This window comes from Heterocephalus glaber, unplaced genomic scaffold, assembly GCF_053883595.1.
Source record: "Heterocephalus glaber isolate CG9 unplaced genomic scaffold, H.glaber_assembly_v1.0 deba00001666, whole genome shotgun sequence".
NCBI classification, from domain to species: Eukaryota; Metazoa; Chordata; class Mammalia; order Rodentia; family Bathyergidae; genus Heterocephalus; species Heterocephalus glaber.
Window position 1 is genome coordinate 22707976 of NW_028258406.1, and position 25939 is coordinate 22733914.

Sequence of the window (25939 nt, forward strand, 5' to 3'; positions counted from 1 at the left end):
AGTACTGCATTTTTTTTTTTTTTTGGTACCAGGGATTGAACTCAGGACCTTGCGCTTGCAAAGCAGGCACCAGGACCACTGAGCTAAATCCCCAGCCCTGTACTCCATTTTATAAAAACAAAAAACCATTTTCTTTATCCAGTCTCCAGTTGATGGGCAATTGGTTTATCGGTTTATAGGCATTTGGACTGTTTCCAAGTTTTAGCTATTACAAACTGTGCTGCTATGAACATGGGTACACATATATCACTGTAGTATGATTCTTTTAAGTCTTTTGGGAAGATCCCCAGCAGGGGAATAGCTGGGTCAAATGAGACATCTCATCCTAGTTTTTTGAGGTATCTCCATGCTGATTTCCACAGTCGTTGCACCAGTCTACACTCCCACCAACAGTGGAGAAGGGTTCCTTTTCCCCACAGCCCCGCCAGCATTTATTGTTTGATTTCATGATAGGAGCCATTCTTTCTGGGGTGAGGGGGAAATCTCAGCCTTGTTTTCATTTGCATCTCTCGAATGACCAGTGATGTTGAACATTTTTTCATATGTTTATTTGATACTTTTATTTCTTTGAGAAATGTCTGTTCATTTCAGATGCCCATTTTTGGATTGGGTCTTTAAATTTGGGAGGTCTGATCTTTTTGAGTTCTTTATAGATTCGAGATAGTAGACCTTTGTCTGAGGAAGAGCAGGTGAAGATTTTTTCCCACATTGTGCGTTGTCTCTTCACACTGCTGGTGGTTTCTCTTGCTGTGCAGAAGCCTTTTAATAAGAAGAGATCCCACTTGTTGATTGTTTGTGCTAGTTCATGGGCAACTGAGGTTTTGTTCATGAAATCTTTTCCTACACCAATGTCTTCAAGAGTTCTACTTAGTCTCTCTTCCAGCCAGTTTAGTATTTCTGTTTTAATATTTAGCTCTTTAATTCATTTCCATTTTAGTTTAGTGCATGGTGAGAGATATAGGTCTAGTTTCAATCTTCGGCAAGTTGAAACCCAGTTTTTCCTCCAATGAGGGTGTTTGCCGCCTTTGTCGAAGATGAGGTGGCTGAGTGTGACTGGAGTTGATTCTGCATTTTCTAATCAGTTCCACAGATCCTCAGGTCTGCTCTTTCTGCATCTATTGAGATGATCATATAGTTTTTGTCCTTAGCTCTGTTAACATGGTATACTACATTTATTGATTCATGGATGTTGAACCATACCAGCATCCCTGGGATGAATCTCACTTGGTTGAGGAGTGGAATCTTCTTGATGATCTTTTGCATTCTGTTTGCCAGTATCTTATTGAAGATTTTTGCATCTATGTTCATTAGTGAAATTGGCCTTTTTCAGTTGGGTCTTTTTCTGCTTTGGGGATCAAGGTGATGCTTGCTTCCAGGAATGAATTTGGGAGTATTGCTTCCCTTTCAATTTCCTTTTTTTTTTTTTTTTTTTGGGTACCAGGGATCAAACTTGGGTCCTTGTGCTGAGGCAGGTGGTGGAGCCACTGAGCTAAATCCCTGGCCTTCTTCCCTTTCAATTTCATTGAAGAGTTTAAACAGTAGTGGCAATAGTTCTCTAAATGTCTTGTAGAATTTAGCAGTGAAGCCATCGGCGCCAGGGCTTTTCTTCATTGCTAAGTTTTTACTTACATTTTCAACTTGTTGATTGATATTGGAATCTAGGAATCTGTTAATTTCTTCCGTGTTTTCCATCTTATTGGCATATACATTCTCAAAGTAGATATTAATGATCCTCTGGATTTCTGCTGAGTCCATTGTAATTTCACCCTTTTCATTCCTAATTGCATGGATTTGGGTCTTTTCTTTCCTTTTTTTTTTTTTTTTTTGATAAGTTTGGCTAGTGGTTTCTCCGTTTTATTCTTTCAAAGAACCAACTCTTTGCTTTGTTGATTTTTTGTATCATTCTCTTAGTCTCCATTGCACTGATTTCTGCTCTGATCTTTATAATTTCCTCCCTTGTATGAGCTTTGGGTTTGTCCTGCTCTTTGCTTTCTAGAAGCTTGAGGTTCAGCATCATGTTGTTTATTTGTGCTTTCTCTGTTTTCCTAATATGAGTATTCACTACTTTGAATTTTCCTCGTAAGACTGCTTTCATTGTTTCCCATAGAGTCCAATGTCTTGTCATTTAATTGTAGAAACTGTCTGATTTCTTTAATTTCCTCTGTGATCACTGGTTATTCAGAAGTGTGTTACTCGATTTCCATGTGTTTATGAAATTCTTGCCATTTCTATTGCTATTGATCTTCAATTTCATCACACTATGGTCTGATAATATACAAGGGATAACTTCAGTTCCTTTGCACTTACTTAAACATGTTCTATGAGCAAGTATGTGGTCTATTTTGGAGAATGACCCATGTGCAGCTGAAAAGAATATGTATTCTGATTTTGTGGGGTGGAACACTGTAAACATCTGTTAAGTCCATTTGTTCAAGAGTTTGATTGAGTTCTAGTATTTCATTCTTTATTGTCTAGTTAACCTATCTATTTGTGACAGTGGGTTATTGAGGTCCTCCACTACTATTATATTAGTGCTTATTTGATTTTTCATGTCTGTTAGTATTTGTTTTATATAGTTGGGCACACTAATATTTGGTGCATATATATTTATGACTGTCATCTCTTCCTCCTGAATTGTTCCCTTTACAAGGATATAGTGGCCTTCTTGTCTCTCTTAATTAGTGTTGGTTTGAAATCCATTTGATCTGCAAAGAGGATAGCCACTCCTTTTTGGGGGGTTCCTGTCACATGGAATATTGTTTTCCACCCTTTAACTTTCAGTCTATGAGTTTCTTTGTGAATGAAGTGTTTCTTGTATGCAGAATATTGTTGGATCTTGCTTCTTGACCTATTCTTCCAGTCTGTTTCTTTTGATTGGTAAATTGAGACCATTAACATTGACAGTTATAACTGATATGTATTGACTTATCCTTGTCATAACTTTTTCTTTTTGTTGGATTCTCCCCCTTTGCATTTAATTTCTTACCCCAACATTCGGGAGACTGAGGCAGGAGGACTGCTGTGATTTCAAGGCCAGCCCCTGCTACATAGTGAGTTTGAGGCCAACCTGAACTACATAGCAAGACTGTCTCAAAAAAAAAAAAAAATCACCAAAGCATTTAATTTCTTGTTGTGCCTGATGGATTCATTCTGCTGGGCTTCCTGGGGTTGTGATCCTCATTGTCTTTTCCTAGGATATTGTCTAAAATTTTTTGGAGTGTTGGTTTGGTATTCATAAAGTTCCTCAGGTGCTCTTTGTCATGAAAGTATCTTATTTCTCCATCAATTTTGAATGATAGTTTTGCAGATACACAAATCTGGATTGAGGTGACTTTTCCTCACCCAGTTGTCTTCAATTCTCAGCAAGTCATCGAGAGGCCTTTTCTCTGATGCTCACAACTGCACCAATTCCTGGGTTCAGAATGGTGGCCTTCTGGTTCTCTGCTCTGCCCTATTCTCTGGGCGGGGTTCTGGGTGGGGCCTCTGCACCCTTGGGATGTTATCTGGGTGTGCCTCTGGCTGAGGCCTGCACCCTGCGCAGCTGTTGTCTGGGAGGGCCTTTGGCTGGGGGCTGTGTACCTGTGTGGCTGTGTCTGATGGGCTTCTGGCTGGGGTGTGCACACACTTACCAATGGTATCTGGGCAGGCCTCTGGCTGTTGCTTGCCCACCTGCATAGCTCTTTTCCTAGTGGGCCTTTGGCTGGGGCCTGTGGACCTAAGCTGCTGGTGTCTGGGCGGGGCCCTGGCTGGGATCTGCACACCCCCACCCAGCTCTGGTCCATGTGGGCTTCTCACTGGGATCTCCACGCACTTACTGATGGACTTTTTAAGACAAAAGATGTGAATATAAGAGTTGTTTTTTCTAAACTAAAATAAAACCTCAGTATTCCAGTTTACCTGCAGTGTTTAGCTCTGCAATAAATAAGTGGGTTGCAGTTTGGGCACTTGTCTCTCAAAGGTTCACCATCACTGCTAGCCTAAAATCAAGGCATAAGCAGGGCTGTGCTCCTTCTGGAGGTTCTAGGGCACCATTCATGTCCTTGCCTTTCCCAGACTCTAGCATCTGCCTGCATTCCTTGGCTTGTGGACCCTTGCCCACCTTCAAAGACAGCAACATGAGGCTGAGTCCTTTTCATGCAGCCACCCCTTTGGTTTTCTCCTTTGCTGCCCACTTCTAATGTGTGACTACATTAATCTATCTGGGTAACCCAAGCTAACCTCCATATTTTAAGGAGGTTAATTTTAAGGTCAATTGATTAGCAAACTTAATTCCATATGCAACAAACTTCCCATGGCCAAGTGACAATATATTCACAAATTCTAGGGATCATGACATGACATCTTTAGAGAAGGATATTCAGTTGCATTATTCTGCCTTCCACATACATTATCTGAAAGACTTTAATAGAAATTTCAAAGTAAAAATAGTTACACATTCAAAACTCTTTGAAGCTATACTCTTAAGTAAAATAAACCATACACACATGTGTGAATATCACATTGTCTCTCTGGTGTAAGAAACTGAAAATGTGGGGCTGGGGATTTAGCTTAGAAGCATTAAACCTGCCTGGCAAGCACAAGGTCCTGAGTTCGATTCCCAGTACCAGGGGGAAAAAAAGGAATTGAAAATGTAAATAGGGACCAAAATGTATAATAGACCATGTGAAATAAGATAAAATCATTCAACAGGAAAGGGGAACTAGGGAGTGAAGGGGGGAAAGGAAGAAAGGAAAAAGAAAAAACGAGAAAAGGAAAAAATGGTAACAGGGCTTTTGTAAATAAAGAAGGAAAGGGGCTGAAGGAAAGGTATAAAAAGGTATCTAGATACATCATGTAAATGTACAAATTCTCTATGATGAATGTGATCGTTATATAAACTAAATTGTACCAATAAAATTAAAAATGATTTCATTTTTTAAATCTTTTTGTACTGGGGATCGAACTTGGGTCCTTGGGCTTGATGGGGCAGGCAGCAGCACCACTGAGCTAAATCCCCAGCCCAAAATGATGTTGAAAAGTCAACTCTCTTAACTAAATTGAAAGAAAAATCAGTGAGTCCATGAGATTACAGGAAAACCCTTATAAATATGAGGTGTGATTGAAAGATGCAGTGTATGTTTGTTTTAATTTTTTATTATAATAAAAGATACATTTCCCTTAACTCCCCTCAAAATAGTCCTCACTTCAAACACATTTTATGTCTTTTGTTTTTAAATTGGTACATATTTGAAATAATGAATACACTCATCATGGGGAGTTGATACATGTACATATCATAAATTAATCCTTTTTCTTTCCCTTTCCTCTCCTCCCTCTCCCTCTCCTTCTCTAGATCTCCTCATCTACAAGGTTCTATCTCCCTGTTTCTTATCATCTGTCTTTCATTTGGGTCATTAAATTATGTATAGTGTGGGTTTCTCATATAGGAGAAACTGCAATATTTAAGCTTGTATGTCTGATTTATTTTGCTTAACTTTATGGTCTCAAGGTACATCGATTTTCCTACAGATGACTCAAGTTTATCTTTCTTTTTTTTTTTTTTGGTACCGGAGATCAAACTCGAGTCCTTGTGCTTGCGCAGCAGGTGGCGAAACCACTGAGCTAAATCCCTGGCCCCCTAGTTTATCTTTCTTTATGACAGTATAATACTCCATTGTGTATAAATACCACCCTTTCTTTATCCATTCATCTGTTGATGAACATACAGGCTGCTTCCAAGATTTACCTGTTATAAGATGTGCTGCTATAAACACGGGTATGTCTCAAACTCTTGCATGAAATTAAAAGGGAAGCAATACTCCAAAATTCATTCCTGGAAGCAAGCATTACCCTGATACCAAAACCAGAGAAGGATCCAACCAAAAAAGGATCAATGCAGAGGATCAATAGGGATGCAGAGATGGTTCACCATACTCAAATCAATAAATGTAGTATACCATATTAACAGAGTTAAGGACAAAAACCATATGATCATCTCAATAGATGCAGAAAAAGCATTTGACAAAGTCTAAAACATATTCTTGATCAACTGGCTTCCCACATGCCAAAGATTAAAACTAGACCCATATCTTTAACCATGCACTAAACTAAAATCAAAATGGATCAAAGATCTAAATACAAAAACAAAAACACTAAATCTGCTGAAAGATACAATAGGTAGAACTCACCAACAGAGTGGAGTCAACCCACAGTGTGGGAAAAAAATTTTACCAGCTGTTCCATAGACAAAAGGCTAATATCTGGAATATATAAAGAACTAAAAAAAAAATCAGACCCTCCCAAATTTAAACATCCAAGCCAAAAATGGGCATATGAAATGAATAGATACTTCTCAGATGAAGTAGAAAAGAGAAATAAATATATGAAAAAATATTCAACATCACTGGTCATTTGAGAGATACAAATTTAAAACAACACTGAGATTCCGTCTTACTCCAAAAAAATGCTACCATCAAGATATCAACCAATAACAAATGCTGGGGGGCTATTAGGAAAAAGGAACCCTTCTCCACTGTTGGTGGGAGTGTAGACTCGTGCAACCACTGTGTAAATCAGTGTGGAGATTCTTCACAAAACTAAAACTAGAGGTTCCATTTGACCCAGCTATTCCCCTTCTTGGTATCTTCCTGATAGAATTAAAAGCATCATACCACAGAGATATATGTACACCATGTTTATAGTGGCACAGTTTGTAATAGCTAAATTTTGGAAACAGTCCAAATGCCTATAAACCGATAAATGGATAAAGATGTATTTTTTTATACAATGGAGTACCACTCTGCCATAAAGAAGATAAGCTTGAGATATTTCTAGCTAAATGGATGCACCTTGAGACCATACTCAAGTGAAATAAATCAGACACACACATTTAAATACTACATTATTTCTCTGGTGTGAGAAATTAAAAGTGTACATAAAGTGTAAATAGGGCCCAAAACATATAAAGGACATTGGGAAATGGGAGGAAAATATTCAAATGAGAAGGGGAGCGAGGAAGAGGGGAAGGGGAGAGGAAGGAAGGGACAAGAAAAAAAATAGAAGGAAAAAATGGAAACAAAGGTTTTGTAAATGAAGGGAAGAGGGAGTGAAGGGAGGAGGTGGCAAAAAAGAAGCAAGATAAATCACAGGTACAAATTCCCTATGATGAATGATATCACGATGAATATCTAAAATGTACCAATAAAGGGCCAGGGATTTAGCTCAGTGGTTCCACTGCCTGCCTCGAAAGTACAAGATACCAAGTTCTATCCCCAGTACCAAAAAAAAAAAAAAAAAAAAAGCAAATTAAAAAAAAAAGTACCAATAAAAATGCATTAAAAATTTAAAAAAAAAATAAAAATAAACACAGGTATGCATGTATCACTGTATTATGATGTTTTTAACTCTTTTCAAACACACTTATCCCATTATTCTTTCTGAAGCAGTTCTAAAAGTCCTGTCTCATGAATGTCTTTAGTTGCATTGACATAGCTTCCTTGGTGTCCTGAAGCAATTCAAAGCATTTATCTTAGATGATAATTTTGACTTTGGCAAAGAGCCGGAAGTCACATGGTGCTGGATCTGGTGAAAAAAGGAAGATGAGGACACACATTGTAAGATACGTGCAATGTGTTCTGTCAGATGGCACTCAGAAGCAGCATTCACCATATTTTTTTTACCACATTATAAAGACACTTACGCAAAAGTCCTCCAGAACTGCTTCAGAAAGTGTCAAGAATGATGGGCCAAGAGTGGTCAAAGTGAGGAGAGGTGTGTGTGTGATATTTTGAGCAGGATTAATGGCATTGTGTCTTTTACTGTAATTTTTAAAAATTTAAACATATTTTTCAATCTCCCCTTGCACATGAATATTTTGACATGTCCCTAAACAGATACTATCATTAATATACAGCATGTTCAAATGTGTTTGGGGGGAGGCATTCTGAGCAGGATTAATGGCATTATGTCTTTTACTGTAATTTAAAAATATTTAAACATCATATTTTTCAGCCTCCTCTTGTACATGAATATTTTCGATGTGTACCCAGATAGTATAGTTAATCTACAATATATTAACTTATTATGAAGTTAATATTAAAAACATAAATAGGGCTGGGGATTTAGCTCAATGGTTTTGGTGCCTGCCTCATAAGCGCAAGGTTCTGAGTTCGACCCCCAGTACCAAAAATAAATAAATAAAAATAAATAAAAACATAAATAAATTTTTTTAAAAAGAAGTTAATATTAAGGGCCAGGGATTTGGCTCAGTGGTTCTGGCGCCTGCCTCGCAAGTGCAAGGTCCCGAGTTCAATCCCCAGTACCAAAAACAAAAACAAAAACAAGAACTTAATATTATATATATATTATTTACCCCTAGCAGCACAAAAAAATACAATAATCACACCTGTGTGTTTTTTTATTAGTACATGTCTGCAATACACAATTTTACATTCCTTGTGTGGAGTTGGTACATGTACATAACACATCCCAATTCCTTTTTTCATGCCCTTGCCCTCCTCTCCCTACTCCCTCGCCATCTCTTCTCATTTGAGAAAGAGCTATCTCCCTACTTCCTAGTATTTATCTTTTAGTTTGCTCTTTATTTATAATTTGAATTTCTCATATAAGAGAAACCATGCAATATTTAAGCTTGTGTGTCTGATTTATTTCACTTAACGTTATGATCTCATCATTTTCCTACAAATGACTCAATTTTCTTTTTCTTTATGACAGAATAGGTTGTTGTTCTTTAATCCTCATCAGCAACACAAATTTGGTCATTAGATGGACTAGAAACAGCTTCTAGACCTTCACTTAATTTATCAGATTTTGTTACACTTAACCTCTTTCTCTCTTCTGACTTCAGCATCTTTACAGATACTGGAAATTTCTTCCATTCTTCCTCCTTTGCAAGTAGTGAATTTTTCGAGGGATTCTACTACTTCACTTCTCAACTCATCTTCTGATTCTTCAAAATTTCTGAAATCATAAGAAGTAAAAATCAGGGTTATGAGAGCACTAATATGAAAACTACTTTCCATTTTTATTCTCCACCCCCACTTGAGCAATATGAAAACTGTGTTTTAACTTGAGTAATAAATTATTTATTATATCAGTCTGGCTTTTCTAACAGTGATATCTAATGTTGGGAGACAACTACACAGTCCTCTGTTTAGTTGGATGAGCATTCAACAGCCTTTACTGTATTTATTAATATCCACCTACACTTAGTGATTAAGAGAAGAGGAAGTGAAATAAATCAGACACACATTGTTTAAATACCACATTGTTTCTCTGGTGAGAGAAACTGAAAGTGGAAATAAGGACTAAAATGTATAATAGATATTGGGGAATGGGAAATGGAAAGAAAATGTTCAAATGGGAAGGGCAGCAAGGGAGGAGGGAGGGAGAAAGGAAGGAAGGGATAAGAAAAAAAGTGAAATAGAAGGAAAAAATGGAAACAAAGCTTTTGTACATAGGGAGGGGAAGGGGTTTCGGGGGGTGGGATAAAATTTTCTAAATTTATTAAAGAAAATGTTTATATCTCTGGACTTATCCATAAAATAAAAAAGGCTCAATGAGATGAGAGAGAGAGAGAGAGAGAGAGAGAGAGAGAGAGAGAGAGAGAGAGAAGGAAGTGAGAGAGTAAAAGAATAAAATTGCTACCACATATTAAGCCCTAACTATGTGCCACTGTCCTAGGGCACTTTCACATCTTGTATTTCATTTAATACTAGCAACGACTCAAGGTAGACATTATCTTCAGATTATAGGAAGAAACTGAGCCCCATGAGAGGTAAAAAAAAATTTGTCCAAAGTCTCACAGGCCCTACAGTTGTGTGCTGCATAACAATGTTTCCATCAATTTTGGACCACATGTATAACATATATAAGTGGAATTATAAGATTATAACAGAGTTGATATATTCCTGTTGTCTAGTGATAACACTGTCATGTAAGGTTGAGGTACAATGCCTTGACTCAGGTTTTTGTGATGATTCTGGCATAAACAAACCTACTGCCCTGCCAGTCATATAATAGTACAGCAGATACAATTTCATACAGTACCCAATACTGGATAATGGTAACAGACTATGTTACTGGTTTGTATATTTACTGTACTATACTTTATCATTATTTTAGTGTGTGCTCCTACTTATAAAAAAAGTTTACTATAAGACAAGCATGGTGGTGCACTCTAGCACTCTGGGAACTGAGGTAGGAGGACCTTATGTTCAAAGCCCAACCTGGACAACTTAGTAAGAATTTGTCTCTAAATTTAAAAAAAAAAAAAATGTTAAGAGCTGGGTATTTAGCTCAGTGCAAAGGCCCTAGGTTAAATCCCCAATAGCACCAAAAAAATGTACTGTAAAACAGTATGTCATGTCACTACACCAACAGCAGCTGCACACTTGTGTTTCCTGTGTCTCTTGACTGCAGCAAGAGGCCACATCAAGCGACTGGCTTACAATACCTAGGCCTGTGTAAGTGTACTCTGTTACTTTGACTCAACGATGAAATCGCCTAACAATGCATTTCTCAGAGTTTGTCCCATCATTAAGTGACACATGACTATATGTAATTAGCAGAACCAAGAGATGAAATTGTGTCTAACGTTGCAATGTTGCTATTTTAAAAAGAGAAAGCTCAAAAGACCAAGAAAATTATCTCAAAGATCTACAATATTTAAGCAGTTCATGAAGGAGACTGCAAGAGAGCTGGTAAGAGCCAAGAATGGCCATATAGCAGAAGTCAAGGGAGGAGCTGGATGAGATGAAGATGGGAGGCAATGACCTGCCCTGGCACTTTAAGCAACGGAGAGCTTCACAAGAATGATTTGGAGGAGTGCGGGCAGCAGGTGCCCACCTGTACAGTGCAGTGAGAAATCAACAGAGCTAAGAGAGCGGACACTGAGCTTTACTTTAGCTCCTCTTTCAGGGAGAAAGTCTCTGACAGTGACTGGAAGAGATGGGCATGTTTATTTATATGCAGAGCGAATTGAGGTATCGGTTAAGCATCCCTAACTTGGAAATTTGAAATCCTTCTGGTCCCAGGCATTTCAGATAAGGGCTACTCAACCTGTAATACGAAGAGAGGCACTGAAGACACAGGACAATTGTGCAACAAGTAATAGAAACAAGGTCATAGGAAGGATGAGTGGGAGATGTAAAAGACCCATGGAAAGATGGGCCTTTGGCCAGTGGAGAGACTTTTCCTTCAGAAGAGAAAGACAGGAAAAAAGACGGGGAGTGGGCTCATGTGAATGTAGAAAAGTTATGGAGCTAGGAACTGAGCAACTCCATGTATGAGCCACATAAAGTCTCTGTGAAGTAGAAGGCATGCTTGCCAAGTGTTTTGACACTGAGCTATATTCCCACTCCCAACTTCTTTTCTAAAAAAGACAATGAGGCTGGGCGTGGTGGCACATACCTATAATCCTAGCACTTGGGAGGCTGAGGCAGGAGTTACCACCAGCCTGGGCTACATAGTGAGTTCAAGTCCAAACTGAACTGCAGAGCAAGACTGTCTCAAAAAACCAAAAATACCCCTGCCCAATAAGTATTATATAAAGGCACATGAAAATTAGACGCATGTACTACCAGTTATGTTAAGTGAGAGAATGTCTTATAAAGATTCCTGTGTTGATCAAAGTATAAATCAGAGTATCTTTCAAACAGTAATTTGGCAAAGACCGTCACTGTAAGAGTATATACAGCTTATGAAATGTAATAATTGGCTACTGGAATATTACTGAATTTCTAAAAAATTTACTAGAAAGAAAACTTTCTATGTTTAGCAAATATCTGAACTATTCATCAGTGAAAGAAGTCCTACAGACTAGAATAATCAACATGAATGTAATTCAAATACTGAAACATCCTTTCAGTACAAGTGTATCATGTAGCATTAAGAATTAAACAAGCTAGCAAGTATACACAGACCTGAATTTTTATATATACCTTGTGTTTTCTAATCCTGCTAAATTCAAGTACAAGTTCTAGGGGCTCCTAGAGATCTCTTAGTATTTTCTCTGTAGATGATCATTTCATCTACATATAAAGATTTTACTTCTGCCTTGCCAATCCTATCCTAGTTGTGTCATTTTATTGCTAGACTATTTTGGTTTAGACCTATGTTTCAAAGTTTAATGGACAGATGAAGAGTAGGCATATATGCCCTTGTTCCCCACTTTAGGGAGAAAGCATTGTATCATCTCCATTCATAGAAGGAGGTTTTTTTGGAAGTATGGAGTACATGTCTTTGATCTGTTGAGAAGGTTCTGTTCTACTTCTAGTCTCCTGATAGCTTTTACCATGAACAGCTGTGGAATTTAGTCCAATCCTTTTTCTCCAACTAGTGACAGGATCATATGGCTTTCTCCTTTCCTCTGTTAAAATGATTATTTTTGGGGGTGGATCTTCCAATGCTGAACCAACACTGCCATTCCTATAATAAAACCACTTTCTACATACTGCCAGATCTGACTTCTAATAGTTTGTTTTGTTAAACAAATTTCTATCTATGTTCATACTTTTTTCTTCTATTATCTTTATCCAGTTTTAGGATTAGCACAATGTTGATTTCTTAAAATGAGGGGAGAAGTGTTCCTTCTTTTTTCTGCTTTAAATGTTTGATATAATTTATCAGTTAAAATGTATATGAGCCTGCTGTTGTCATATAGGTAGGTTTTCAAGCTAGGTATATACTTTCTTTAATAGGTGCTATTCAAATTTTATATATCCTCCAGAGTTAGTTTCATTAATTTGTCTTCTAAGTTACTTCTTCGAAGTTCTCAAATTTATTTCAAAAAAGATTTTTGTAATATGCTTTCTATATCCTTTTAAATTCTGTAAAATCTGTGGTAATGTCTCCTAGATCTTAATATTGTAATTTTAAAAATGTATAACTGGTATTGTGTAACAGGAAGAAAAGGTCTAAAGGAGCAGGGGAAGTGGGAGGGGTAGGGGAAGGGAAAAAAGGGAAAGGAAAAAATATGAGAAGAGGAAAAAAATGGAAACAAGGTCTTTGCAAATAGGGAAGGGTGGAGGGGGTGAAGGGAGGGCAAGGGAAGGGGAAAAAAATAAGAACCAAGAGACTCATGTAATGGTACAAGGTCCCAATGATGAATGTAACTGTATTTTATATCTAAAATGTATCAATAAATTTAATGGGGGGAAAAAAACCAAAAAGAATTGTACATGTACCAACTATCCACAATGAATATAGTCATTTTGTACTGGAAAAATGGAAAAATGTACTGGTGAAAAATAAAAAATAAAGTATTCAATTTCCAAATAAAAATGATAAATACCAAACTCAAAAAAAAAAAGAAAAGAATTGAACAAGCATCAAATTTCTGTTCAGAGCTATATCCATAAGCTTCTAGTTTTTAACTGAAATGTTAATAGTTTTAAAAGTTAGTTATATATGTAGGTAATGACATTCTGACATTTAAATACTATTTCTTGGTATTACAGTGTTGGTATTTCTTACTCTGAGAATTTTATATGTGAGTTAAACAACAAAACAAGTATACAAATTTGCAAATTACTACATGACATCTAGAGTGAATATATATGTGGATATAAAATTGTGTGGAAGAATATGTCAGAGTCTTAACACTCATGCTGAACAAAGAGCGGTGTTACTGTCTGCATTTCAGTTCTTATAAGGCTTTTATAAATGATGTTTTAAAGAACCCAAGCAATGTTAAAGAGATAGTTTGTCCCTGTTTTCTCATCATTTCTTATCAACACTGGGGAAGTTTTGAGTTGTGACATCCAACTTTGTACTCATAGTGGACTTTATAATTGACTTTTGAATGGTTTCCTAAAGACTGCAACTTAAGACAACTGTGCAGCAGTCTTACAGTGAAACGAAGAGTATTGGATTATATAAGGAAAGAAGAGACAAGATGGAGTTTCAGGAGAGGAAGATGAGAGACATTTGAAGCTAAACTGATTATAGCTGATGATATCCTCAGCAATATCGCCCATCCGTGCCCCTCATTTTATAGGTCTTAACTACGAACTCATAGGTGATTACTGAAAAGGAACCTACACCATTTCTTCTACCAGCCATGTCTTCAAAACTAAAATAGAGCCTTCCTAATGCTCAGAGACATCTCAGGTTAACAAATATGGCATTGAAGGTCACTGCTGCACAGAAACATTGGACTCAAGTCTTTTTCTAAGAACTAAAAGATGGCTTTGCAGACAATATGTACTAGTCATAAGAATAGTTTTTGGGTTTTTTTTGTCGATGATGGACTAATTCTTAAGGGCTGGAACGGTGGTTCCATTACTACAGAAGAAGTCCAGTGTGGTGGAACTACAAGGGTTTCATCGCAGTGCTTCCATAAGTATGCAATGCATGTGTTCATTATCACTTTTCACAGGACACATTTGAAATTAAGTTATACTTTCTTTTTTTTTTTTTTGGTACCGGGGATTGAACTCCGCTCCTTGCACTTGTGCAGCAGGCGATGAAACCACTGAGATAAATCCCTGGCCCAGTTATACTTTCTTTGTAAAGAATTTAAGGACAAGGGAGTTTTCAAAACTAGTTTTTACTTAAATGATATTTTTCCTTCTAATTTTAATCTTCAGTATTATCTGCCATTAATGGTATTTTGTCACCAAGGTTTTGGCATTTTTTCATAAGTAAAATGATACAAATTTATTTTTTGCTTGGTTCTTTTAGACACGGTCTCACTATATAGTTGAGGCTGGCCTTGAACTCACTATGTGGCCCAGGCTGGCCTCAAACTCGCAGCAATCCTCCTGCCTCAGCCTCTGGAGTGCTGGCATTATAGGCATAGATCACTATGCCTGGCCTTACAAATTTATTTTAATATATTAGCTGTAACTTTTCTATGTAGTAAATATGCTTATGTAAATTTGAATTTTTCAGCTGCATTGGAATTATTTGTCAATTACAATCACCGCTGAAAACTGTATGCAAAATCTATATTGGAGTAAATTTCCTCTTAATTGGAGTAAGTGCTTCAGTGTTGAAATCAAAGTTCCCCATTCCCCAAAACTGTGAACATTATAAGTGGTTTTTCTTAATGGTAATCTTTCTCATCTTTTTTTCTTATTAAATTCTTTTATAGGTAAATTGTAGGTATACACCACAATTACATTTCTCATTGGTAACTTGTACCTTTACATAATGCGTCTTGGTTCTTATTTTTTCCCCATTCCTAGGTCTCCCTTCATGCCCTCCACCCTTCCCTATTTACAAAGACTTTATTTCCATTTTTTCCATTTCTCATCATTTTTCCTTTCCCTTCTTTCCTTTCCCCTGCCCCTCCCACTACCCCTACCCCTTTGGACCTTTTCTTCCTATTTCACATTTTCAATTATTCATTCTAATCATTGGTACATTTCAGGTATACAATATAATGACATTCATCATTGGAAATTTGCACCTTTACATAGTCTCTCTTGGTTCTTATTTTTCACCCTTGCCCAGCCCTCATTCAACTCCTCCATCCCTCTCTATTTACAAAGATTTTGTTCCTATTTTTCCATTTTCTCCTATTAATCCCATTCCCTTCTATCCTTTCCTCTAGCACTCCAACTTCCTTCCCCTTTGCCCCTTTTCTTCCTATTTCACATTACCTGTTATACATTTAGTCCTTATTTACACTTTCAGTTTCTCACACCAGAGAAACTATTCGGTATTTACACATGTGTGTCCCATTTTTTTCACTTAAGAGTATCACCTCAATGTGCATCCACTTAGCTATAAATGTCTCTAATTTCTCATTTTTTATGGCTGAGTAGTACTCCATTTTATAAAAAAAAACCCCACATTTTCTTTATCCAGTCTCCAGTTGATGGGCATTTGGGCTGTTTCCAAGTTTTAGCTATTACAAACTGCGCTGCTATGAACATGGGCGCACATATATCACTATGGTATGATTCTTTTAATTCTTTGGGGGAAGATCCCCAGCAGTGGAATAGCGGGGTCAAATGGGACTTCCAGTCCTAGTTCTTTGAGGTATCTCCATACTGATTTCCACAGTGCTTGCACCAGTCTACACTCCCACCAGCAGTGGAGCAGGGTTCCTCTTTCCCAACAGCCCCACCAGCATTCGTTATTGGTTGATTTCATGATAGCAGCCATTCTTTCTGGAGTGAAGTGGAATCTCAGTGTTGTTTTCATTTGCATCTCTTGAATGACCAGTGATGTTGAACCTTTTTTCATGTATTTATTTGCTATTTCTAATTCTTTGTCTGAGAAATGTCTGTTCATTTCAGATGCCCATTTTTGGATTGGGTCTTTAAATTTGGGAGGTCTGATCTTTTTAAGTTCTTTATAGATTTGAGATAGTAGACCTTTGTCTGAGGAAAAGCAGGTGAAGATTTTTTCCCACATTGTGGGTTGTCTCTTCACACTACTGGTGGTTTCTCTTGCTGTGCAGAAGCCTTTTAATAAGAAGAGATCCCACTTGTTGATTGTTTGTGCTAGTTCATGGGCAACTGAGGTTTTGTTCATAAAATCTTTTCCTACACCGATGTCTTCAAGGGTTCTACCTAACCTCTGTTCCAACTGGTTCATAGTTTCTATTTGAATATTTAGATCTTTAATCCATTTTGATTTTAGTTTAGTGCATGGTGAGAGATACAGGTCTAATTTTAATCTTTGGCAAGCTGAAGCCCAATTTTTCCAGCACCATTTATTAAAGAGGCTATCTTGCCTCCAGTGAGGGTGTTTGGCTCCTTTGTCGAAGATGAGATGCCTGAGTGTGTCGGGCATTGTTTCTGCATCTTCTAATCTGTTCCACTGGTCCTCAAGTCTGTTTCTTTGCCAGTACCATGCTGTTTTTATCACAGTAGCTTTGTAGTAGAGTTGCAGGTTGGGGATTGTGATACCCCCTGCCATGTCTCTGTTACCTAGAATTGCTTTTGCTATTCTGGGTCTCTTCTTGCTCCAAATGAATTTTTGGATTGTTTTCTCAAGGTCTATGAAGTATGCTGCTGGGATCTCAATTGGAATTGCATTAAATCTATATAGCAGTTTTGGAAGTCTGGCCATTTTCACTATATTAATCCTTCCTACCCAGGACCAGGGGATGTCTGTCCATTTTCTGATATCATCTTCAATCTCTCTTTTCAGAGTGCCATAGTTTTCAGAGGAGAGGTCTTTGATTTCTTTCGTTAGGATGATTCCTAGGTATTTCAGTTTTTTGGATGCTATTGTGAAAGGAATTATTTGCCCTATTTCTCTCTCAATGAGTCCGTCATTTGTGGAGAGGAAAGCTATTGATTTTTGTGTGCTGACCTTGTAACCAGCTACTTGACTGAATTTGGTTATTAAGTCCAGAAGACTTTTGGTGGAGTTCTTGGGGTCTTCTATATAGAGTATCATGTCATCTGCAAATAATGACAATTTGACTTCTTCATTCCCTATCTTTATTCCTTTTATTTCTTTCTCTTGTCTAATTGTCGTGGCTAATGTTTCCAGAACTATATTGAACAAGAGAGGTGATAGTGGACATCCTTGTCTTGTTCCTGATTTTAGTGTGAAGGATTTCAGTGTTTGACCATTTAGTATGATATTGGCTGTTGGTTTTTCATAGATGGCTTCTATCAGTTTGAGGTAGAGACCATCTATTCCAATTTTTTGTAGGGTTTTTATCATAAATGCATGTTGGATTTTGTCAAATGCTTTTTCTGCATCTATGGAGATAATCATATGGTTTTTGTCCTTGGCTCTATTGATATAGTGTATTACATTGATTGATTTTCGTATATTGAACCATCCCTGCATCCCTGGGATGAATCCCACTTGATCAGGGTGATGATCTTCTTGATGATCTTCTACATTCTGTTTGCCATTATCTTATTAAGGATTTTTGCATCTATGTTCATTAGTGAGATTGGCCTATAGTTCTCTTTTCCAGTTGGGTCTTTCTCTGCTTTGGGGATCAAGGTGATGCTTGCTTCCAGGAATGAATTTGGGAGTATTGCTTCCCTTTCAATTTCATTGAAGAGTTTAAACAGTAGTGGCAGCAGTTCCTCTCTAAATGTTTCATAGAATTCAGCAGTGAAGCCATCAGGGCCCGGGCTTTTCTTAGTTGATAAGTTTTTAATTACATTTTCAATTTCATTGGTTGATATTGGGTTGTTCAGAATTTTTAGATCTTCTTCATTCAACTTTGGTAATTCATATGTATCTAGGAATCTGTCCATTTCTTCTGTGTTGTCCATCTTATTGGTGTATAGGTTCTGGAAATAAGTATCAATGATCCTCTGGATTTCTGCTGGGTCTGTTGTAATTTCACCCGTTTCATTCCTAATTGCATGGATTTGGGCCTTTTCTTTCCTTTTTCTGACAAGGTTGGCTAAAGGTTTGTCAATTTTGTTGATTCTTTCAAAGAACCAACTCTTGGCTTCATTGATTTTTTTGTATCATTCTCTTAGTCTCCATTGCATTGATTTCTCCTCTGATCTTTATAATTTCCTCCCTTGTATCAGCTTTGGGGTTGTCCTGCTCTTCTTTTTCTAGAAGCTTGAGGTTCAGCATCAGGTTGTTTAATTGGGCTCGTTCTGTTTTCCTAATATGTGTATTCACTGCTATGAATTTCCCTCGTAAGACTGCTTTCATTGTATCCCATAGATTCTGATATGTTGTATTGTCATTGTCATTTAATTGAAGGAACTGTCTGATTTCTTCTTTAATTTCCTCTGTGACCCATTGGTTATTCAGAAGTGTGTTGTTCAATTTCCACGTGTTTATGAAATTTTTTGAGTTTCTTTTGCTATGGATCTCCAATTTCATCACACTATGGTCTGATAATATACAGGGGGATAACTTCAATTCCTTTGCACTTACTTAAACATGTTCTATGTGTGAGCATGTGGTCTATTTTGGAGAATGACCCATGTGCAGCTGAGAAGAATGTGTATTCTGATTTTGTGGGGTAGAAGACTCTATAAACATCTGTTAAGTTCATTTGTTCAAGAGTTTGATTGAGTTCTAGTATTTCATTACTTATTTTTAGTCTAGTTGATCTATCTATTTGTAACAGTGGGGTGTTGAGGTCCCCCACTACAATTGTATTAGTGCATATATGACTTTTCATGTCCGTTAGTATTTGTTTTATACAGTTGGGTACACTAGTGTTTGGTGCACAGATATTTATGATTGTCATCTCTTCCTCTTGGATTCTTCCCTTTACAAGGATGTAGTGTCCTTCTTCATCAGTGTTGGTTTGAAATCTACTTGATCTGCCAAGAGGATAGCTACTCCTGCTTTTTTTCAGGTTCCTGTTGCATGGACTATTGTTTTCCACCCTTTTACTTTCAGTCTATGAGTTTCCTTTTGAATTAAATGTGTTTCTTGTATTCAGCATATTGTTGGATTTTGCTTCTTGACCCATTCTGCCAGTCTATTTCTTTTGATTGGTGAATTGAGACCATTAACATTGATGGTTATAACTGAAATGTATTGACTTGTCATTGCTATGACTTTTTCTTTTTGTTGGGTTCTCCCCCTTTCCATTTAATTTCTTGTCATGCCAGATGGGTTCATTCTGCTTTGCTTCCTGGAGTTGTGATCCTCAATGTCTATTCCTAGGATATTGTGTAAAATTCTTTGGAGTGCTGGTTTGGTATTCACAAAGTTCCTAAGGTGCTCTTTGTCATGAAAGTATCTTATTTCTCCATCAATTTTGAATGATAGTTTTGCAGGGTACATCAATCTGGGTTGGAGGCTGTTTTTTTTTAGGGCTTGGAATATGTCACTCCAAGCTCTTCTTGCCTTGATAGTTTGTGTTGAAAAGTCTGCTGTGATTCTGATGGGCTTTCCTTTGTATGTGATTTGTTTCTTTTCTCTGACTGCTTGGAGAACTTTGTTCTTCTGTTGAGTTTCTGGAATCTTAACAATTATATGCCTATGTGTATATTTTTTTGATCAAGGCTATTTGGAGTCCTATATGCCTCACTTATCTGTATGTCAAGCTCTTTTCCTCTGCTTGGGAAGTTTTCTGCCATTATTTCTGTGAAGAGTTTTTTAATGTCATCTCCACTCTCTCCTGTTTCTTCATTGAGCCCAATCAGTCTTATGTCATTCTTCTTTGCATCATCCAGCAGCTGCTGGATTGATTTCTCATGTTCCCTTATAATTTTGAAGCAATTTTTCTTTTCTTGGTCACTAATTACAATCTTGTCTTCTATATCTGAAATTCTGTCCTCACATTGGCTCATTCTTCTGTGTAGACTTTCAATGGAGTTTTTCATGTCCTGGAAATCTATTTGCATCTGTTTTATGGATTCCATTTGTTTCTTATGTTGGGATTCCATCATGTTCCTCAGATCCACTCTAGATTTATTGATCATGTCTTGCACTAGGGGCACAATTTCTCCTGTTATCTGAGAAATTATTTCTGATTTCATTTTTTCCAGATCCCCTTTTGTTGCCAGTTCAGTGGGTCCAGGTGGTTGAGTATCAGAGTGTTCCATCTCATTTCCCTTTGGGGTTGCTGTAGGTGATCTGGAAGTCTGGCTTTGAGACTTATTTACGTGTTTTCTCATTTCAACTGGGGCGGGGGGCTGTTAGCGCCTGCAGGGATTATCTCCTCTGAGGTGGGAGAGGTGGGACAGGGGCCGGGAGCAGCGGTAGGGATGGTGACCCAGAAGCTCTTTCCTGTAGGCTGGGAGCAGCCGGAGGGATGGTGGCCGGGAAGCCCCTTCCTCTGGACCAGGAGCAGTGGGATGGCGGCTCAGAAACCCCTACCTCTGGCCTGGGAGTGGTGGGAGGGATGGTGGCCCAGAAGCTCCTTCTTCTGGGCCAGGAGCAGCGGGACAGAAGGTGGCCCAAAAGCCCTTTCTTCTGGGCTGGGAGCAGTGGGAGGGATGGTGACCGGGAAGCCCCTTCCTCTGGACCAGGAGCAGTGGGATGACGGCTCAGAAGCCCCTACCTCTGGGCCGGGAGCAGCGGGACTCAGTACCTTGATCTGGTGGTCTGGTGTCCTCTGCGTCTTTGTAGTATGGAATCAGGTGGCTACCTGTCTGCAGCGGGGTGGTTCGGCATCTTCCGCGTGACTCGGGACCTCGGTAGGGCGTGGGCAGACCTGCCTGTCTGCAATCTTTCTCATCTTTATACATCGTACTGTTGAGCCATCTCATCTTTGTATAACATTACTACTGTTCCTTTGTGTTAATTTGGTTATGTTTCTTTCACTTCGCTTTGTAATAACATAAGAGTCTGTTCCTAATTCCTAAGAGATGATGGATGATTCAGTATGTAAAGATTTTTTTCATGCATTGCCATTGTGAAAATACTTGGTGTTTCTTATTTACTTTGTTGTTTTATTTTTTGGTTATGTTTTAAAATACAGTCATGTTTTGTTTTATCAAAAAAAAAAAATAAACCAAAAATAAAAAAATAAAAAAGACAGTGAATTCCAGATGAAGATTTTGGTAAATTCTCCCAAAGTTAATATGCTTAATGGGATAAATCAATGCAGAGCATCTGTTTAAAAAATATTTAGAGAGGGCTGGGGATTTAGCTCAGTGGTTTTCCCACCTGCTACACAAGCTCAAGGACCCGAGTTTGATCCCTGGTACCCAAAAAAAAAAAAAAATATTTGGAGGGCTGGGATGTGGCTCAGTGGTAGCACTTGCCTAGTATGAGTGAGGCCTTAGTTTTATTCTCAGTACTGCCAAATTTTTTTAAATTATAGAATATACTTATACACTAATAAGAATATATGATAAAAAGTATATGAATATAAGAAAAACAAGTATCTTAGACATAAAGTATTCAATCATTTAAATTTAAAACTCAGTAGATGATATCCAGATAGGATTAGAAACAGTATGCAATAATTCACCCATAGCATAGCATGCACAAGACCCCAGGTTCGATCCAGGAAGAAAAGAATGGAGGGAGAGAGGGGAAAGGAAACGTGGAAGGAAGGGGAGGGGAGGAAATTACCAAAAATAATTTTCAAAGAAAACATTTAAACCAAGCATGGTGGTACTTATAGGACTATAATCTCAGCTACTGGATAGGCTGAGGCAGGAAAATCACTTGAGCCCAGGAGGTCAACAATAGCCCAGGCAACACAGTAAGACCCTGCCTCAAAACAAAACAAAAACCTAAACAGATGAAGAGCTATACCATATTCATGATTAAGATTCATGACAACTATTAATGAATGGATAAAGACAGTGCAGTATGTATATTCAATGGAATACTACTTAGCCTTAAAACAAATGCTGTCACAATTTGTGATAACATAAGTGGGTCTAGACGAATCATCATCACAGCAGGTGTGTGATGCACGCCTGTAATCCCAGCATTCTGGGAGGCTGAGGCAGGAAGATTGCAAGTTCAAGCCCAGATCGCACAATTTAGAACTTAGTGAGACTGTGTCTCTTTTCTTTTTTTTTGGTACCGGGGATCGAACTTGGGTCCTTGCACTTGCACAGCAGGCAGTGAAATCACTGAGCTAAATCCCCGGCGAGACTGTGTCTCAAAATAAAAAATATTTTAAAGGCTGAGGATTTAGCTTAGCTTGGTGTGAAGACCCTGGGTTCAATCCCCACCACACACACAAAAAAAATTCATAAAGATATCAGTTTCCATTATTTAATCTACAAATGTAATGTCGTCATCAAAATCCCAACAGTTTCTCATGACACTTTGAATGAAAAGAAGTACTATGTTGAGTAAAAGGCAGTAACAGCTAAGATCACTTTGAAGGAAATGGTATGAAGACTAGAAGATGTATGGTCCAGACATCAAATGATGTGATAGTGTTGACAGGTATTAAGACACAATATTGGCTGGGTGTGGTGGTGCACAACTGCAATCCCAGCACTTGGGAGGCTGAAGCAGAAAAATCATGAGCTTAAGGCCAGCCTGGACTACACAGCAAGACCTTATCAAGAAAGAAAGAGAAAAAGAAAGAGAGAGAGAGAGAGACAGCGGGAGAGAAAACTAAGGCAAATATAAAAATTAATGTCACTCGAGAAAATGGAGAGCCCAAAATAAACCAATGCATACAGTAAAACTTGGCCTCCTGAGCTCGGTGCAGTGGCACACAAGTGTAGTCAGATGGCTGAAACAGGAGGATTGCCTGAGCCCAGGAGTCCCAGGCCAGCTGTGTTTCTTAAGAAGAAAAGAAGGAAAAAGGAAAATTTGGTCTCCATAGCTACCTTTCTGTTAGCTATCTTCTGTCTCAACAAGAGCATTTTAACTGTTTTTACCTATGCTCAACGGATGCACCTGCGTATAATCTACTTACGTATCATCACCATCAGATGCTGGTTCCAGCAGTTCCTCATCTACTTCAATGCAAGGAGCTATTTCTACCTTCCCCACATCTTCTTCTCTAGGAAGCCATTGCTTTAATGTTCTTACTGTTAAAGAAATGAAAGTGAGAGTGAAGCAGCCCAGCTTATACACTTGATGAGCAGTATGTACCAAAACTCCTGAGGAACTGTAACTTTAGAAAGGGAAATCTGGCCATCATCTTAGTACAGTAAAACCTTGGATTAAGAGTAACCTGTGTGTTCCGCAAGACAAACAAACATCTCTAATAAATTTTAACTTGATAAACCAGAGATGTTATGCAATATGAGTAGTATGTGATTCAAATGTCACATGATCACAACTGAGCCAATGGTTCTCTTGCTTCAGTATTATGAGTGATCATCTCCCATCAGCAAGACGTTATGGAGATCTCCTCTGCAAAGGAAGAGAAGAAAAAGGTGGAAAAATCCATCGCTTCAAATGAGATGAGGGAGATTTGTAAAATGTGGGAAACAGTGCAAATTTTTATATATAAAAAAAGCACTACTCAAGTAAGGTTGTAGCAGTGAGAATGATAAATCTACTCAATGATAATCCAATGTCACATTTCCACAAAATCCTCAAAAGGAGGCAAAAGTGTCATTGGATAGGTTCCTTGATAAAGTTGCACAAAAAGAAAGATTTAATTGAACCAATAGGTAACAGTGATTTCATTAGTGATAATGAAAGTCATCCTCCTCTCTTGTCTTCCTCACACCAGCCACAAAGGTTTTCAAATGTAACTGCAGGTTAATTTGGGGCTTTTTCTCTATATTTTATATTTTCTTTATTAGTTTGTATTATATCACAGTATTGTAATCATTTTTATATGAATATTTTGGGTTGTAGAACAAATCATCTGAGTTTCCACTATATCTTATGGGGAAATTTCCTTTGATACATAAATGCTTTGGATTATAAGCATGTTTCCAGAACACAAACCAAGGTTTTACTATATAGTAAATATTCCACTGACTAGCTGTCAGAAATAAACTGACTCTCTGATTCTCTCAGGGAGAGCTAAGTAACTAAATTTCTAGATAATGATCTACAAAGTCACCAGTCCTTTTCAGCAGTTGTCAATTGGTAATGTCAAAGAAAATGATGCCACTGACCTTGGAAGTTCACGTTATTTGTTAATGGCATTTGGAACAGGCTTAGACAAAGCAAATCAAGTTCTGAAAAGCTTATACACCTTCCCAAGTTTATCTCCAGGCTGAAGGTATTCCTACCCCTTTTCTGCATTCACAAATCTTTGACAAAATTCCTCAGGGGACTGAGGATTATAGGCATGTTAAAAATAAACTACATACCAGGTTCTCCTTCACTGGCAGAAAATGAGCTACTTGTTAGATCTGCTGCTGCCAAAACATTCAATAAGGTTCCTGGCACTTCATGCTGCCACTGCTTCCTACTTTCTGGAATACTTTCCATCACAATAACTTGGCCATCTGCAGAGGAAACTGTGTTAACAAAAACAAGAATGCTACTTCAATTGAGTTTTTATAATCCAGTATTACACCTTGGAGATAATCCCACTTCTAATTTTATTAATGGAGAAACTGAAGTATAGAATGTTTTGGTGACGTACTGTCACACAGCTGATGAGAAGAGTCGTGTTTTGCCTTTGTACTGGCTTTTTTGTTGTGGTAAAAGTTCTATTCTATTTCCTCACGTTGGCTTTCTACTCGCTTGTTAAAGTTTAGATCTAAAATGTCTCCAGAAATCTTATGTGTTCAGAGGTGGAGCTTACACATGGGGTCGTTGATGGATGCAGCAGATGCAGCCGTTGATGAGTTCATAACTGAACGTGCAGTCAGGAGGCAGGGCCTGGTTGGAGGTGTGTCAGTGGGAGTATGATCTGAAAGGGTATATTCTTGCCCCTAACTCTCTTCCTGCTTCCTGGCTGCCAGGGGTGAGCAGCTTTCTTCTGCCATGCCTTTCCATCCCATCATTTCTTTTTTTAAAAGTTTATTGAATAATGCAATACAAGAAGCCAAGGTTGTAATGTATCTATACACTACAACCACTTCTCTTACTACAAATGGCCAAAATAGCATCCATAATTACTGTCTATTTAATCCCGGGGCTTTGCCAATTTGATTCTGCTGCCATAGTTCCCATTTTGTCAAGAAATGTAAACTACTTGGTATGATTCATAATTTTTAAAAAACATATAAAATTCCTAAATTTTTGTCATCAAAATATGAGCAGCCTGGGGCTGAGATTCTGGGCAGAGATTTCTCATGAGCACCAAGGGGTGCCAGTTCCATCATACCATTTCTGCTTCAAGCCAATCAACCATGGTCTGAACCTCCTGCAACTATGAGCCAAATTAACCTCTTCTCCTTTAGGTTGAGGGTATTGGGTATTTTGTCACAGTGACAGAAAAATGACTATTACACTGTACTTGTCTTATTGAATTGTAAATCAATTTACAAACTTGTAATTATGAATTTTAGTGATACTTCAGTGGTCGAACTCAATTCGCTCCAAATAAGTATTTGAACAATGAAAAGTTGAAGAACTGAACATATTTTTCCCATAAGAGATAGTGGAAAACCAAATAATTGGTTCCAAGGCCCAAAAATTATACTTATAAAATCATTTTCCAGGACTTTAACAAATTTCACAATGATTTTTTTCT

The 25939-nt window shown here is 37.8% G+C and overlaps 1 protein-coding gene across 8 annotated transcripts in view; it reads right to left on the minus strand.

Annotated features, from left to right (window-relative positions):
• Positions 1–8247: 8247 nt before the first annotated feature.
• Positions 8248–25939, minus strand: part of Nek5 (NIMA related kinase 5) — an 85517-nt gene continuing 67825 nt past the window's right edge. For 7 of the 8 annotated variants that reach the window (XM_087197375.1, XM_021257803.2, XM_087197373.1 and 4 more), the window contains 3 exons: positions 24606–24755; positions 23246–23360; positions 8248–8958 (listed from right to left, as the gene is read on the minus strand). In XM_087197375.1, the coding sequence (XP_087053501.1) occupies positions 8802–8958; positions 23246–23360; positions 24606–24755 (422 nt within the window). In that variant the 3' untranslated portion in view covers positions 8248–8801. The remainder of the gene's footprint in view (positions 8959–23245; positions 23361–24605; positions 24756–25939) is intronic. The other variant, XM_087197372.1, reaches the window with a different exon arrangement.